This window comes from Artibeus jamaicensis, unplaced genomic scaffold (genome assembly GCF_021234435.1).
Source record: "Artibeus jamaicensis isolate MK-2021 breed Jamaican fruit bat unplaced genomic scaffold, CSHL_Jam_final contig_373, whole genome shotgun sequence".
Taxonomy (NCBI): Eukaryota; Metazoa; Chordata; class Mammalia; order Chiroptera; family Phyllostomidae; genus Artibeus; species Artibeus jamaicensis.
In genome coordinates, this window is record NW_026521807.1 from 12304062 (window position 1) to 12318212 (window position 14151).

At 36.9% G+C, this 14151-nt stretch overlaps 1 protein-coding gene across 1 annotated transcript in view; it reads left to right on the forward strand.

Moving 5' to 3' along the window:
- Positions 1-14151, forward strand: part of ADGRV1 (adhesion G protein-coupled receptor V1) — a 519907-nt gene that overhangs the window by 45250 nt on the left and 460506 nt on the right. The window contains exons 2-5 of the mRNA XM_053664484.1: positions 6500-6684; positions 8617-8766; positions 10763-10858; positions 13570-13674. Coding sequence (XP_053520459.1) covers positions 6500-6684; positions 8617-8766; positions 10763-10858; positions 13570-13674 — 536 coding nt within the window. The remainder of the gene's footprint in view (positions 1-6499; positions 6685-8616; positions 8767-10762; positions 10859-13569; positions 13675-14151) is intronic.

The following is a 14151-nucleotide window of genomic DNA, read 5'->3' on the forward strand; positions in this document are numbered from 1 at the left end:
AAGGAAGTTTTCTTTCAATATTTTTTCAAATAAGTTTTCAATTTAATGCTCTTCTTCTTCTTCTGCCATCTCTATGATTGGCATGTTTGGAGATGTCCCAGACTCTTCTTATACTGTCCTCTTTTTTTTTTTTTAATTCTTGTTTCTTCTTTCTGTTCTGGTTGAATGGTTATTTCTTCCTTATGCTCCATATTATTGATTTGAATTGCTGACTTCCTTCCCTCTAGGTTTTTCTTTATTTCACTTATTTTAACCTTCATTTCTTCCTTTATGTTGTTGCCATACTCAAATGAGTTCTTTGAGCATCCCGATCACCAGTGTTTTGAACTCTGCATCTGATAGGTTAGCTGTCTCACTTTCATTTAGTTCTTTTTCTGGGGTTTTGTTCTGTTCTTTCATTTGTGCTATATTTTTTTTGTCTCCTCAATTTGGCAGCCTCCCATATTTGTTTCTGTGTATTGAGTAGAGCTGCTTTGACTTTCTCTAAAAAGGCCCCAGTTAATTGTGTGGGGTGGAGGCAATCATTAGGGTTGGGCAACCTGTGTTACCACTTTGTGGAGCTGTACTGGGGCAAGGTTCGGAGAGAGGACAGTGTAGCTGCCTGGCTTCTGGGGATTTGCCCAGGATTTGCCCCATTTCTAGCCACTTCACCTGCTCCCCGTATGTGATGGTACTCTTCTGGCTGTTGCTCTAGTGTTGAATCCCAGAGTAGGTGGGTTTGTGCATGTTTTAAGACCATGCTGGCTCTTTAAGCAGAGTTTCCTAAGGATTCAGCAGTTTCTTCTACTGCTCCAACCTCCACTGGTTTTTATAGCCAGAAGTTATGGAGATTTATCTTCCCAGCACTTCAACCGTGGGCTATGTAGTCTGGCCTGGGGCTGGGATTGCTCATTCTTAAGGTATCCTTTTCCTGATTTTTATCCACTACATGTGAATGTGGGACTGCTCATGCCATTTCTGCTGCTGCCACTACCTCTCCACGCCACACCTTTTCTCCTCACCTCTCTGCCCTGTCTCCACGTCTCTGCCCCTCCTACCTGTCTGGATGAATGTAGTTTCTTTAAATCCTTGGTTGTTGGACCTCCATACAGTTCAATTTTCTGACAGTTCTGGGTGTTACTTGTTTTGAGATTTTGTTGTAATTCTTTTTGTGGTTGCACAAGGAGGCAAAGTGTATCTACCTCTGTTTTCATCTTGACCAGAAATCATAATTATGCAGTTTTATGGTAGTTTTGATTATTGTGCATGAATTTAAAATATTGGGATCAGAATTCCAGCCAAGATGGAGGCATAGGTGGAAATACTTTGCCTCCTCACACAACCAAAATTAAGTACAACAAAGATTTAGAAACAAAAACACAACCAGAACAGACAGAGAACTGAATTGTATGAAAGTCCGACAACCATTCAACCAGACCGGTAAGAGGAGTGGAGTGGGCATCTTGCCAAGAGGGATTGTGTCAGGAAAAAGTGGTGGCTGCCAGACCCAGGAGCACAGGCGTGGGGAGGAAATGAGCAAAGCGCTCAAGGCAGTTGGCTGACCGGGGTCACACATTTGCACACAGATAAACTAGGCAACAACGGGCAGCAACACAGACTGAGCAACCCAGGGCCCCAACGACAGGAAACAAAGCCTAAAAGCACTGATTGAAAAGGTGCTGGGAGAGACTCCCAGCCTCACAGGAGAGTTTGTTGAAGAGAATCACAGGGTCCTGGATCATACACAAGCCCACCCACCTGGGAACCAGCACCAGCAGGGCCCAATTTGCTTGTGGAAAGTGCCAGAGGGGACTGAAATCAGAGAAAGAGCATAACAATCACCATTGTTCCCTCTCTGACCCTGCCCCCACATACAGCATCACAACCCAGTGACTGGGTTGCCCCACCCTGGTGAACACCTAAGGCTCTGCCACTCATACTTAACAGGTGTGACCTGACCAAAAATGGCTCAAAAAGAACAAATCAAAGCCCCAGAACCAATATTTTTAAGCGACCAAGAGATAGCCAACCTATTAGATGCATAGTTCAAAACACTGGTGATCAGGATACTCACAGAACTGGTTGGTTTTGGTTGCAAATTAGATTAAAAAAATGAAGGATACACTAATTGAAATGAAGGAAAATGCACAGGGAACCAATAGTAATGGGAAGAAAACTGGGACTAAAATTAATGGAGTGGACCAGAAGGAAGAAAGAAACAACCAAAGAGAAAAGAATGAAAAAACAAGAATTCAGAAAAATGAGGAGAGGCTTAAGAAACTCCAGGACATCTTTAAACATTCCAACATCCGAATTATAGGGGTAGCAGAAGGGGAAGAGGAATAGCCACGAGTGGAAAACTTATTTGAACAAATAATAAAGGAGAATTTCCCCAATCTGGCAAAGGAAATAGACTTCCAGGAAATCCAGGAAACTCAAAGAGTCCCAAAGGAATTGGACCCAAGAAGGAACACACCAAGGCACATCATAATTGCATTATCCAAGATTAAAAGGGAGAGAATTTTAGAAGCAAGAAGAGATAAGGGGACAGTCACCTACAAAGGATTCCCCATCAGACTGTCAGCGAATTTCTCAAAAGAGACCTTCCAGGCAAGAAGGGGCTGGAAAGAAGTATTCCAAGTTATGAAATAAGGACCTACATCCAAGATTGCTCTATCCAGCAAAGCTATCATCTAGAATGGAAGGGCAGATCAAGTGCTTCTCAGATAAGGTCAAATTCAAGGAGTTCATCATCACCAAGCCCTTATTATATGAGTTGTTAAAGGGACTTATCTAAGAAAAAGAAGATAAAAATATGAACAGTGAAAGGACAGCAAACTCACATTTATTAACAACCACAGCTAGAACAAAAGCAAACTAAGAGGACAGCTAGATCAGGAGTGAACCACAGAAATGGAGATCACATGGAAGGTTAGCAACAGGGAGTGGGAGGAGGAGAGAGGGAGAAAAGGTACAGAGAATAAGTAGCATAGATGGTAGGGAGAAAATAGACAGGGGGAGGGCAAGAGTAGTGTGGGAAATGTAGAAGCTAAAGAACTTATGACACATGGACATGAACTAAAGGCGGGAATGTGGGTGGGAGGGGGTGTCCAGGATGGAGGGTGATGAAGGGGGGGAAATAGGACAACTGTAATAGCATAATCAATAAAATATATTTAAAAAAGAAAATATTGGAATTCTTTGATATGTTTACCATAAACAATGTACCATATGATTTATGAGGTAGATGTGCGATTTGTAGAAATAAAGTGTAAGAAATGTAAAAATATTGTGTGGTTATTGAGAATGGAGTCTGGAGTTTAACTCCCGGGTTCAAATTCTGCCTAGCAACTTACTTAGCTAAATAAGACCTATAGATTAATATGTCTTAGTTTTTCTCAGATATAAAATAGGGTGGATGTCAGTACCTTCATCATAGAGATGTGAAGATTAAGTGTGTTATTGTGTATAAAGTGTCTGTAAAAATACTGTATTACCATTTGGTGTTCTGATTATTTTCTATAGTTCATTATAGTTTTTCTATAGGATGCATGGAATCCTAAAATGCAATGCAGTAATAGTAAAAACAAAAACAAAAACGAGAAGTCTGCATAAAATTCAAGCATACAAGGTCTGGCCAGAAGGTATCCAGCCATGTAATATGAAAAATAGAGACATCTGATACCAAGTACCCTATCCTCGCAAAAAATTATTTCTCTTCCCCCAGATAAAAAAAACAAAAACAAACAAATAAATAAAGAAAAGAAAAATAGAGACATTTATTGAGGGAGATACAAGAAACAAGAAACGACGTAATTAAGACAGTGATGCCTCAGTTCTCTTCAAAGTAGGCACCTTGGGACCTCACACAGTTCTCCCAATCGCTGTCAGCTGCCCCATCATATTATACTGAAGGTCATTGATGGTCTGAAATCTCTTCCCTTTCAAAGGTGATTTTAGTTTTGGGAAAATCCAGAAGTCACAGGGCACCAGATATGAATGGGGGCTGAGTCACCTTGGTGTTTCTCCAAAAAACTCTTCACCAGACATGATGCACGAATAAGTGCTTTGTCTTGGTGAAGCTGCCCATCACCTGTTGCCTATAGCTGTGGCCTTCTGAATCATCCCAATAGATTCCGTGTAGGAATATTCAAGCTTCATGCAAAATTTAACACAATTTGTTGTTCTACTTGCTTAGTCATTTTGAATGCGATGACCACACAGTACACATGCTTGCTCAACAGCGTCTACTGCCTCCCCTGACTAGTGCAGTGAAGTCGTCATTGTTTATACGTGTGTGTTCCAGTCCACTCTCCTTGGCTGCCAGGTTACATCTATGTCCTGCAAACTGTTCTCATTATATTAACAATGGTTGAACTTTTTCTGGGTAGACCTATTATTGCTTTGAAAAATTCAGTAATTAAAGGTACTAATGTGGTCTGTTGTATGTTCCCTCCAGAATACGCTCATCACACCCTTCCTTACACTCCGGAACAGGATCAGTTGCATTAGAATCAACTAGGCTGTTGATTTAACCTGCCTGTTAAATGCATGTTCCTGGGCCCTGCCCTGAACTCACTGGATCTGAATTTCTGGGTGTGAGAATAAGAATTTTAATAAAGGTCTGAGTTGATTCTTATGCAGGACAAATTTTGAGAACTAATGTTCCTAGCCATTCATGATTCCCCCTTTTCATGCTGTAACTCACTTTCATTGTTTCTCACTTAGAACTTTTTCAGGTGTTTTACTATTTTTCAGCATAAAGTTCTGTCACATCTTATGTTTAAGGAGTTGAGATTTTTGTTCCAAAATCACAGTAGACCAAAGTTGATCCTTTTCTTACACACTCAAGGCTTAGGTTACTTACTACTTCCTCACCCCTCCGTTCTGTATTCTGTTTCTCCCGCCTGGTGCATTTATTTTCCACTGTTTGTCATAAGTGACGTATGAAATCATTCTGGCGTTAGAATTCCACAACAGATCTTCTTCAGTTGTCCTTGGTCCAGTCCAGAACTGCTCCCACTTTCCTGCCCCAGCATATTTTGCCTTTTTCTTCTATCTCATATTTTTTTATTTTGTTTCTTTCCATAAACATTCTGGTATAGAAGTCAGGGCAGAGTTTATAGCTAGTAAGGGAGAACTATTTTATTTCTTCCAAGTCCCTTGGCCCCTGGCAGGCTTTCTTAGAGAGAAGGCACAGGTGTAAAAGTGCCCTGGTCCTCCAGAATCTCTGTCCCTGTTGGCCTGTGTCTCCTTCCTGGACTCCATCTAAACTCGACATTCCTGTCTGTGGATTTTGCTGCCATAAGCATGTGAGACATTAAGCAATCTTGGACTGCATTGTTGAGTATAAGTCACTGAGAAAACTGTGTATAAACCCTAAAATCAAGAACTTGGTTCCTGATAAATATAAAGCTATGTATAGCCATGCGGCAATATCACATACATGAAAATTATATTACTTCTTGACCTAGGTAAAAGATTAACAGGGAGCATTTTTGGCTCATAGAGTTCGTAACGCACCTCTCCTTTAAAACAAATGAGCTTGTTATGTTCATGTGACTGATCACATAATCCATTGGAATCTTAATGATCCGTGAGATAAATTGTTCACATATTTAGAGGTGCATCTGCATTACAAAACAGCAGTGCTTTCAAGTGGCCACTACACCCTTGTGCTTTTGAAAGCACACGAGTCACACAGGACTCCAAGTAGGAACAATATGGATGAGTCACCAACGTGCACTTTGTTGTAGGCAGCAAACAGTAGTAGTCACGGAAATACACACTTGCCAAATTTGCTAGCTTTGAAAACAAACAACATGGACATTTTCTAAGAAGTGACATTAGTATTTTAACTAGTAAAATGGGAACAATTTAGGTTCTAGAAATTTACGTTCTTTGAAAGGATTAGATGTCTTTGTATAACTAAAAACTTTTAAAAAGCATTTTCAAATAAGAGAATTTTAAGGAAAAAGTAGACACAAACAAATCAGTTTATTTATAGAGTTTCAGTTTTAACTGCTTCATATATCATTTTCAAGAGTTCTACAATATTTGCACAATGAAATAAATAGATGAGTAAATTCCATTAAGATTACTGATCAATTTGATAATTTTTTAGGTAGTTTCTGTCTCTATTTTAGTTTCATTTGAGAGGAAGATGAGATTTAATTGTTTCCAGGTTGCTACTTAGGTTTTTTTAGAATAAATTGGAGGGTCAAGTTTTACAATAAACTAAATTTTAATAAGTTTAAGGCTACTTACAACTATTATCTTGATATATAAGCTAAAGAAACAAAACATAGTTACGAATAGTTAAAGAGAACCATGGAAGAGTTTGTGATATCTAGTTTATCTGTGATCACAGATTTGAATTGGATGACATAATATTTCCTTTATTTTTATTATAGTTGCTTAGTAGCTAAGTTTTTACTCCGTTTATATATGTAGACAGCATGGCCTAATGAAAATATATTAGATATGTTTTGTGAACAGAATCTTTTTTTTTCTCCTACAGGGATGCCCTCTGCATCTTTATTGATAAATCTTCTTTCAGCTTTACTCATCCCTTTTGTGTTTGGAGAAACAGAAATAAGGTTTGCCGGACAAACAGAATTTGTAGTTAATGAAACAAGTACAACAGTTATTCGTCTTGTTATCGAAAGGATAGGAGAACCAGCAAATGTCACAGCCATTGTATCGGTAAGAAAAGATCGTAGTTTTATTCTTACTGAAACAAATATGAAATTTCCTAGTTTCAGTGATAAAATTGTTTTTTACTGTTTGAGATTCTGAGTAGTGTGATCATGATAAATGACTTGCATGTACACTGTTCCATATGTAAAGGTTTGTAGAGCACTCCAAGGTAGCATGTGTGTTTGGCTGTAATAGTATTTTGAAGGTATAGATTGATTATTTAAAATGTCCATATATGTATTTTAAAAGAAACAAAACAAAAATATCAATAAGTATTTCTAAGTAAAAACATTTTGGGTAATTAGGATTCTAGTTATCTCTGCTTAGATATATTATCGTCAGGTGGCTTTAAGAAAGTACCTGAAATATTTAAAAGTAGAAAAATGGCAATTAAAAAATCCTTAGTTATATTGGATAGCCCTTTATTTTTAGGGGAAATTAACTGTGTTAACTTATATAGAAATTAGGTAGAACTTGTTAAACTCTTGATCTATCTTACCCATAGTTTAATTATTGGAAGGATTTAGTGTGTATGTTTTTGTGTTTATGTTTAATTAGAAAGTACTGTCACATGACCTCTAAGTATATTACTATATTTGACACCCAAAGTACTTGAAATTTTCATTTACAAAAGTAAGTTCTTAAGCAATAGGTTAAATAATCACTTCATGAAGCATTGTGAAAAGAGACAAAGAAAAACTACCTCTGACACAAACCCAATATTGTACTTTTGTGCATTGTTTTTATTTTTATATTTATTATGTGTAAGTACATATTTATTGAGCTCATTTCTGGTTTAAGTATATATTATACTTCATACTCATAAATATAGTTTTGCTTGTATCTTAATTTTTTTCAGGTTGGTCTATTATTTTCTCGGCTTCTCTTGATGGCGATGCCATCATTTTCCAATCATTTCTCATTAATGTTTCATTGAGGTTTCAATTTGAGCTGTTATAAATGTCTCTCTAGTGAAGCTATTTACATATACATTGATTTTTGCATATTTTGGATCATTAAATGATTTTCTGGGGGTTGGATTACTGTTTTCCCTTTTTAGTAGCTCTTGATATTTAATATTTTCTAAATGACTGTGCCACTTTTTATAAGATTTATGAACAAGTTTTCCAACACTCTCGAAAACTTTTGGATTAATTATTTAAAACAATTATTATAAACAAAATGTATAAATTGACTAAAATTTCTCTGTATGTGTTCTTCATTTTTATTTGTACTAGATTATAATTTTTCTACTAGCTAAATTATTCATTTTGAGTTCTTTAGCAGAAGAAGTCTCCTTTGGATTTGCACAAGAAGTTCCTCCTTTATAATTTTATAATTATTGCTCTCTTGAGAATTTTGTTAGCAATGCTGATATTACAGAATAATGTCTTAAAAAGTTAAGGAAAAGTTTATAATGGCTAATAAATTTGGAATGCTAAAAGAACGAGGTCTTTATTGGAACTGCATTAGAATATAAATAATATGGTGAAACTTTTGGAAAGAGCAGTTTCTTTGAAACTGATAGAGAGAAGTTAATTTTCCTGATATACTTCGGCAGGCTACTTTCAATCCTATTTTTGGAGAGTTTTAGCTACAGTTTGTCTTGTTAGGTTTGCTGTAATCCACTTCAGATCAATCAAAAGGCAGAGAAAAAATATTCATATAATAGTTCCTTTATAATGATTACTTTTCTATGTAGTGACTTATTTACCTTCCAGAGCATAAGCAAATGTTTTTGTGTAGAATCATTTCTTTTTATAATGCTTTTTGAAGGTGATTTTTATTAGTTGTTAAATATTTGCCTATGTATATCCTATGTATAAACATTAACGGGACTTGATTCCTGTTTTTGCTTGTTGATTGCTCCAAGTGGCATCAGTTTGCTTGTCCTAATACTGTGTTATGTGAGAACTATCTATATTTTGCATTTGATAGCTGTATGGAGAGGACACTGGCGACTTTTTTGACACATATGCTGCAGCTTTCATACCTGCTGGAGAAACAAACAGGACGGTGTACATAGCAGTATGTGATGATGACTTACCAGAGCCTGATGAAACTTTTATTTTTCACTTAACATTACAGGTACATCCTTCTTCCCATCCTAACTTTAAAATCATAAAACTCTTGCCTTGCTTAAAAATCTGTTTCTTTAGAGATAAGCCAGTTTACGTGACTGGTTGTAGTTTTCACAGAAGCTGAAACTGGAAACCTATTTGAAGGTTCCACGGCCTGGTTATTCCTCAGACAATCTTGTTTAGAATATCCTACAGCTAGTTTTGGGATTCATTCTGCCTGTTTAGGAATTGCCCTGACACATGCTCAAGAAAACTTTGTCTTCCCTTTGGCCCTTTGCTCTTTCATCCTTTCCCTGATACCAGATGCACAAAGCGTGACCATGACTTCTGAGTTCAAAGCAGAAGGATACAAAAAGCAGGCATGGAAGTGGGAGGTCCATATGCTTTAAATAAATTCAGTGTCCCTGGGAAAAAGGCTTGAATAGCCTAATGTTTCATTGTCCTTTATAGATTGATCTGTTAGGTTGAGGCAATGATTGCTAACAATGCTCTAAAATTTCCCAAGGCCAATGAGAATTTTTTTGAATGATTATATTGGTGTGATTAAATTTTCATGAAAATGATACTTGAAACAGTCATATTTTGCTTTTGTACACTTTCTTTTATATTCCTGTATGCGGCTGTTGACCATAAGAGATGTTGCAGACAATTCTCACATTTATAGAAAAATTGTTTCAGTATTTTATCTTTAATTTGGCTCTATTATGTATGGAATAGCTAATTCTTAACTTTCAGTACTTTCTAAAAATACAAGAAAAAGAATAATTTTTTATTTAATTTATTGGGGTGACACAGGTTACCCAAATTATACATGTTTCCAATACACAATTCTGCAATGCATCAATGTACACTGTGTTGTTTTCACCACCTCCAGTAAAGTCTTCTTCCACCACCATTTATCCTCCCTCTGTCCTTTTCTACGTCCTATTATCCCCTCTTCCCCTGCAATCACCATGTTGTTGTCTATGTCCATGAGTTTTCTCTCTCTCTCTCTTTTTGACCAATCCTTCCACCCCCACCCTCATTCACACCCCCCAGCTGTCAGCCTGCTCTCTATGAGTCTGTCTCAATTTTGCTTGTTGGTTCAGTTTGTTCATTAGATTCCACATAGGAGTGAAATCATATGGTAGTTTTTTTCTCTGACTGGCTTATTTCACTTAGCATAATGCTCTCCAGGTCCATCCATGCTGTCACAAAGGGTAAAATTCTCTTCTTTTTTACAGTTGAGTAGTATTTCATTGTATAAATGTAACACAGTTATTCTATGCACATATTTACTGATGGACACTTGGGCTGCTTCCAAATTTTGGCTATTGTAAATAACACTACAATGAGCATAGGTGTACATATATGCTTTTGAATGAGTGATTCCAATTTCTTCAGATAAATTCTAAGAAGTGGAATTGGAATTGTAGGACATAGAGATGGCTAATAGGCATATGAAAAGAAGCGCAATGTCACTAGTCATCAGAGAAATTCAATTAAAACCATAATGAGATACCACCTCATACCTGTCAGAATGGCTATCAATAAATAAACAAGCAAAAAGTGCTGGTGAGGATGTGGAGAAAGGGGAACCCTCATGCACTGTTGGTGGGAATGGAGATTGGCGTAGCTACTGTGGAAAGCAGTAGCAGTTATCTCAAAAAATTAAAAATGGGAGAATCATGTATGAATACATTTTATACTGCTTACTTTATTTTCTGTCATAATAGTAATAACATTAGAATAATTATAATAGATATAGTATTACTAGCCAGTGAGTACTTATACTAATTTTTATTTCAATAACTGGTGATTAATTTCAAAAACTTTTTTGGAGAATTCTTTTGGGACTTCTTTTTTACCATGTTGACTTAGTTTGAATGTATTTTTGTCATCTGTGCATTAAAAGTATTCTTGTGTTTTTATTCATATTCTTAATTACTAAATAAACAAACTATTAAAATGATTATTTCCTCTTATTTTGAAGTCATTAATTTATTTTTGGGATTTTATTTTAGAAACCTTCAGCAAATGTAAAGCTTGGATGGCCGAGGACTGTTACTGTGACAATTTTATCAAATGACAATGCATTTGGAATTATTTCATTTAATATGGTATGCTGCAATTTGATTAATCTTGTGGTTGCAAGAAAATAATTTAACTTTTTGATTATTTGTCATGATGTTACCTAGTATCATTGTCTATTTGTTTAAAAAAATTAAATTTATTGATTTTAGAGAGAGGAAAGGAGACAGAGAGGGGAACTTCAGTTTGTTATTCCACTTATTTATGCATTCATTGGTTGATTCTTCTCTGTGCCCTGACCAGGAATAAAACCCACAACCTTCCTGTATCAGGGCGATGCTCTAACCAACTGAGCTCCTCAGCCAGGGCAACTCTAGTAATAGTTAAATAAAATTTGCTGTAACTCAAGCCGTAGTTCACATTCTATAGGCCATCCTTTTCTTCTGAAAGGTTTCTTTGAATCCATGAGGCCTGTATGATCATGATCACCTCTTATCCTAATCTTTTCTGTTGATCATTCCATTTGACTCATTTGTTACCTCCCTTGGTGGTCTCTAACTCAGATGTTATCTTAGTTGGTTCAATATGTTATAACAAGTTACCATAGCCTGGGGTACCATAGCCTGTTAAAAACAACAGAAATTTATTTTTTGTTGTTCTGGAGGCTGAGAAGTCCAAGATCAGGGTATTGCAGATTCAGTGTCTGGTGAAGGTCCACTTCCTGGTTCATAGCTGTGTTTTTTCTTCTTTCTCACGTGGCAGTGGGGGTCAGGGAGCTTTCCGGGGTCTTTTTTATAAAGTCACTAATCCCATTCATGAGGGCAAAGCCTTCAGGATGTAATCACCTCCCAAAGGCCCTACCTCCTAATACCATCACATCACAGGTTAGGGTTTCAACATAGGAATTGGGGCTGGAGGGTAGGGGAGCAGTGCAAACACATTCAGTCAGTAGCAGGTGTGGTAACCCGATTCCTTTTGCTAGGTTTCTTCAACTGCCACTTAAAGAAGGCATTGTCTGAAAGTTTGATGTGACTCTGAAAGGAGAAAAAAATACTGAAAGAATACTGAGAAAACCTACAGTAAATTTAAAATTGAATAGTAGACATTGCAGTGGTTAATATATCTGTGGTCAATCCCTACTCTGAGATTTTTCCATTAATTAATAGTTCCTAAAGGTTAAAACTGCATGTCATCTCTCTCAGTTTTGCTTGGCAGTTTATTTTTTTTCTCCCTCATCACCAAATTCTTGTGTCCTAGGCCAGTTCTATGTCCTGGGGTTTTATCTTTAGACACAAACATGTAAGACAGAACCAGCTCTTAAAATACAACAAAACTTATCTCGAATACAATTGGAGTTTGCCACTATGTTTTAGACTTACAAAACCTTCCTGATGTGGAAACTTTTTGAATCATGTTACTAATTATCATTACTAAAAGATGATGTAGTACTTCCCAGCTTTTTATTTATTTTTCAATTTAGATTGCTGCTATAATTGGTGTATTGCATGTTATTTTCTTAAATCGTTTTTGAACAAGGTGGGCTATAGGTAAGTATGATCTTTATAACTGCAGTATCTTTATTAAAAGGATATATGGGTAATGCCAATATAATAGATATTTTATAATATCCACTATATTATCATTTATGGAAGTTAAATTAATTAATCAATTATTTTTATTTGAAGGCTGGGGAATTATTAGTTAATTATGAAGCAGGCTCCCTTACTTGCTTAATTTCCCTCCTTACTGCCTTTCCTCCGCACTCGCACTCATTTCCAATTTATTGTTCCTAAACTCATCCTGACTCGTTTGAAGGAACTTTTCTTTTTTAGTTTTGACATTATACATCCTAGACTCTGGGAATGAGCTGTTGTTTCCAGCTTTGGGTCCAGGCCTGCGATTCTTGTGGTCTCTGACTGAGCAGCTGCTCTGCATAATTAAAGTTGAACTAAGTGACTGTTGAGTTCACAGTTGGTGCTAAATTGACTGATTTTGGCTTCCTCCTGGATCATGATCATATTAATGATAAAGAGAACACTGACGATGATGATAATAACAATCACCAGCATTTACTGAGCCCTCACTATGTGTCAGGTACTAGGATAGCACTTGATGTGAATTATCGCTTTGAAACCTCAGCGTAACTCTTTGAGACAGACAGTTCTGTCCCCATCTATGAACACTCCATCTCAGTGTCCCTGGCGAGATGGGCCCCTCTGCCCTAGTTAGTGTGCACCTGGCTGCTTCCCTCTTCCTCTTCTGTGCTGAGTTTGAGCCAGCCAAGCCAGCACACTTAACATATGAAGTCCCAGCTCTTTCTTTTGCTCAGTGATCACATCCTGAAAAAGTCATTGGCAGTTGTCTGCTTTTCAGTGGCAAGCTGACCAATGAGGAGGAAACGGTGGGGGCGGGGGTGGGTAGGCTGAGTGGTTGTTCCAATGAGCTGTCCTGGAATTGGAGGCACAACTCATCTCTGTGAACTCCTGGGCCCCTGTGAGCATTTGAACTTGTCATCTTTCAACTAGATAACCTTTAAAATTCCTCAGCCGAACAGTTCGTTGATGATAGAACCAGGTTAAGATCCTACATCTTTTGCTTGACTAGTTCTGACTGTTTTCCTTGTAAAACAAACAAACAAACAAAAAACCCTTTTAAGTGCTTTTATTAGATGCAGTTAGTACTGGGAAATACGACATCTTAAGAGTTAAACATGTCTTTGTCTGTGGAAATGTCATATTTCTGAGGTAACAGTTTGCACCACCTCCTGCCTCTGACTGATTGTCTTTGCTCTTCCCTGTAGCCTTTCTCCGTCACAGTGAGTGAGCCCAGGGGCAGAAATGAGTCTGTGCCTCTCACTCTCGTCAGAGAAAAAGGTACCTATGGGATGGTCACTGTGACTTTTGAGGTACGTTTACTCTGAAGTCATTTCAAATGGTAACACTTTAGAGTCCATACCAGATAGCTACAATTTTGAAAATCAAGGTTATTTGTATAAGAGATATGACTCTTAATAAATATGAAATAAAAGTAAATACTTTTATTATCTGATAAATATCATGGGTAATATAAAAATGTTTCCCTTGTTATTTGACTATACAGTGCTTACAGGGAACACAACATAATCATTTTAGATACAGAATAGTAATAGACCACAAAATAGAATAATAATGATGTTAATCCCCCCCAAATTCATAAAACCTTAATGATAAACCTTTTTAAGGCTATACATTTTTAGAATGCCCATGGGTTGCTTAGGCTTATATAGAGGTATTTAGTATGTGGTCTTCCCTATTTACTTTTCCTATTACTTTAAAATACTCTTAATGGATGGTGTTAAAAGCAGTTACATTCCATCATGAAGGCCCATAGATGTTACAGCATT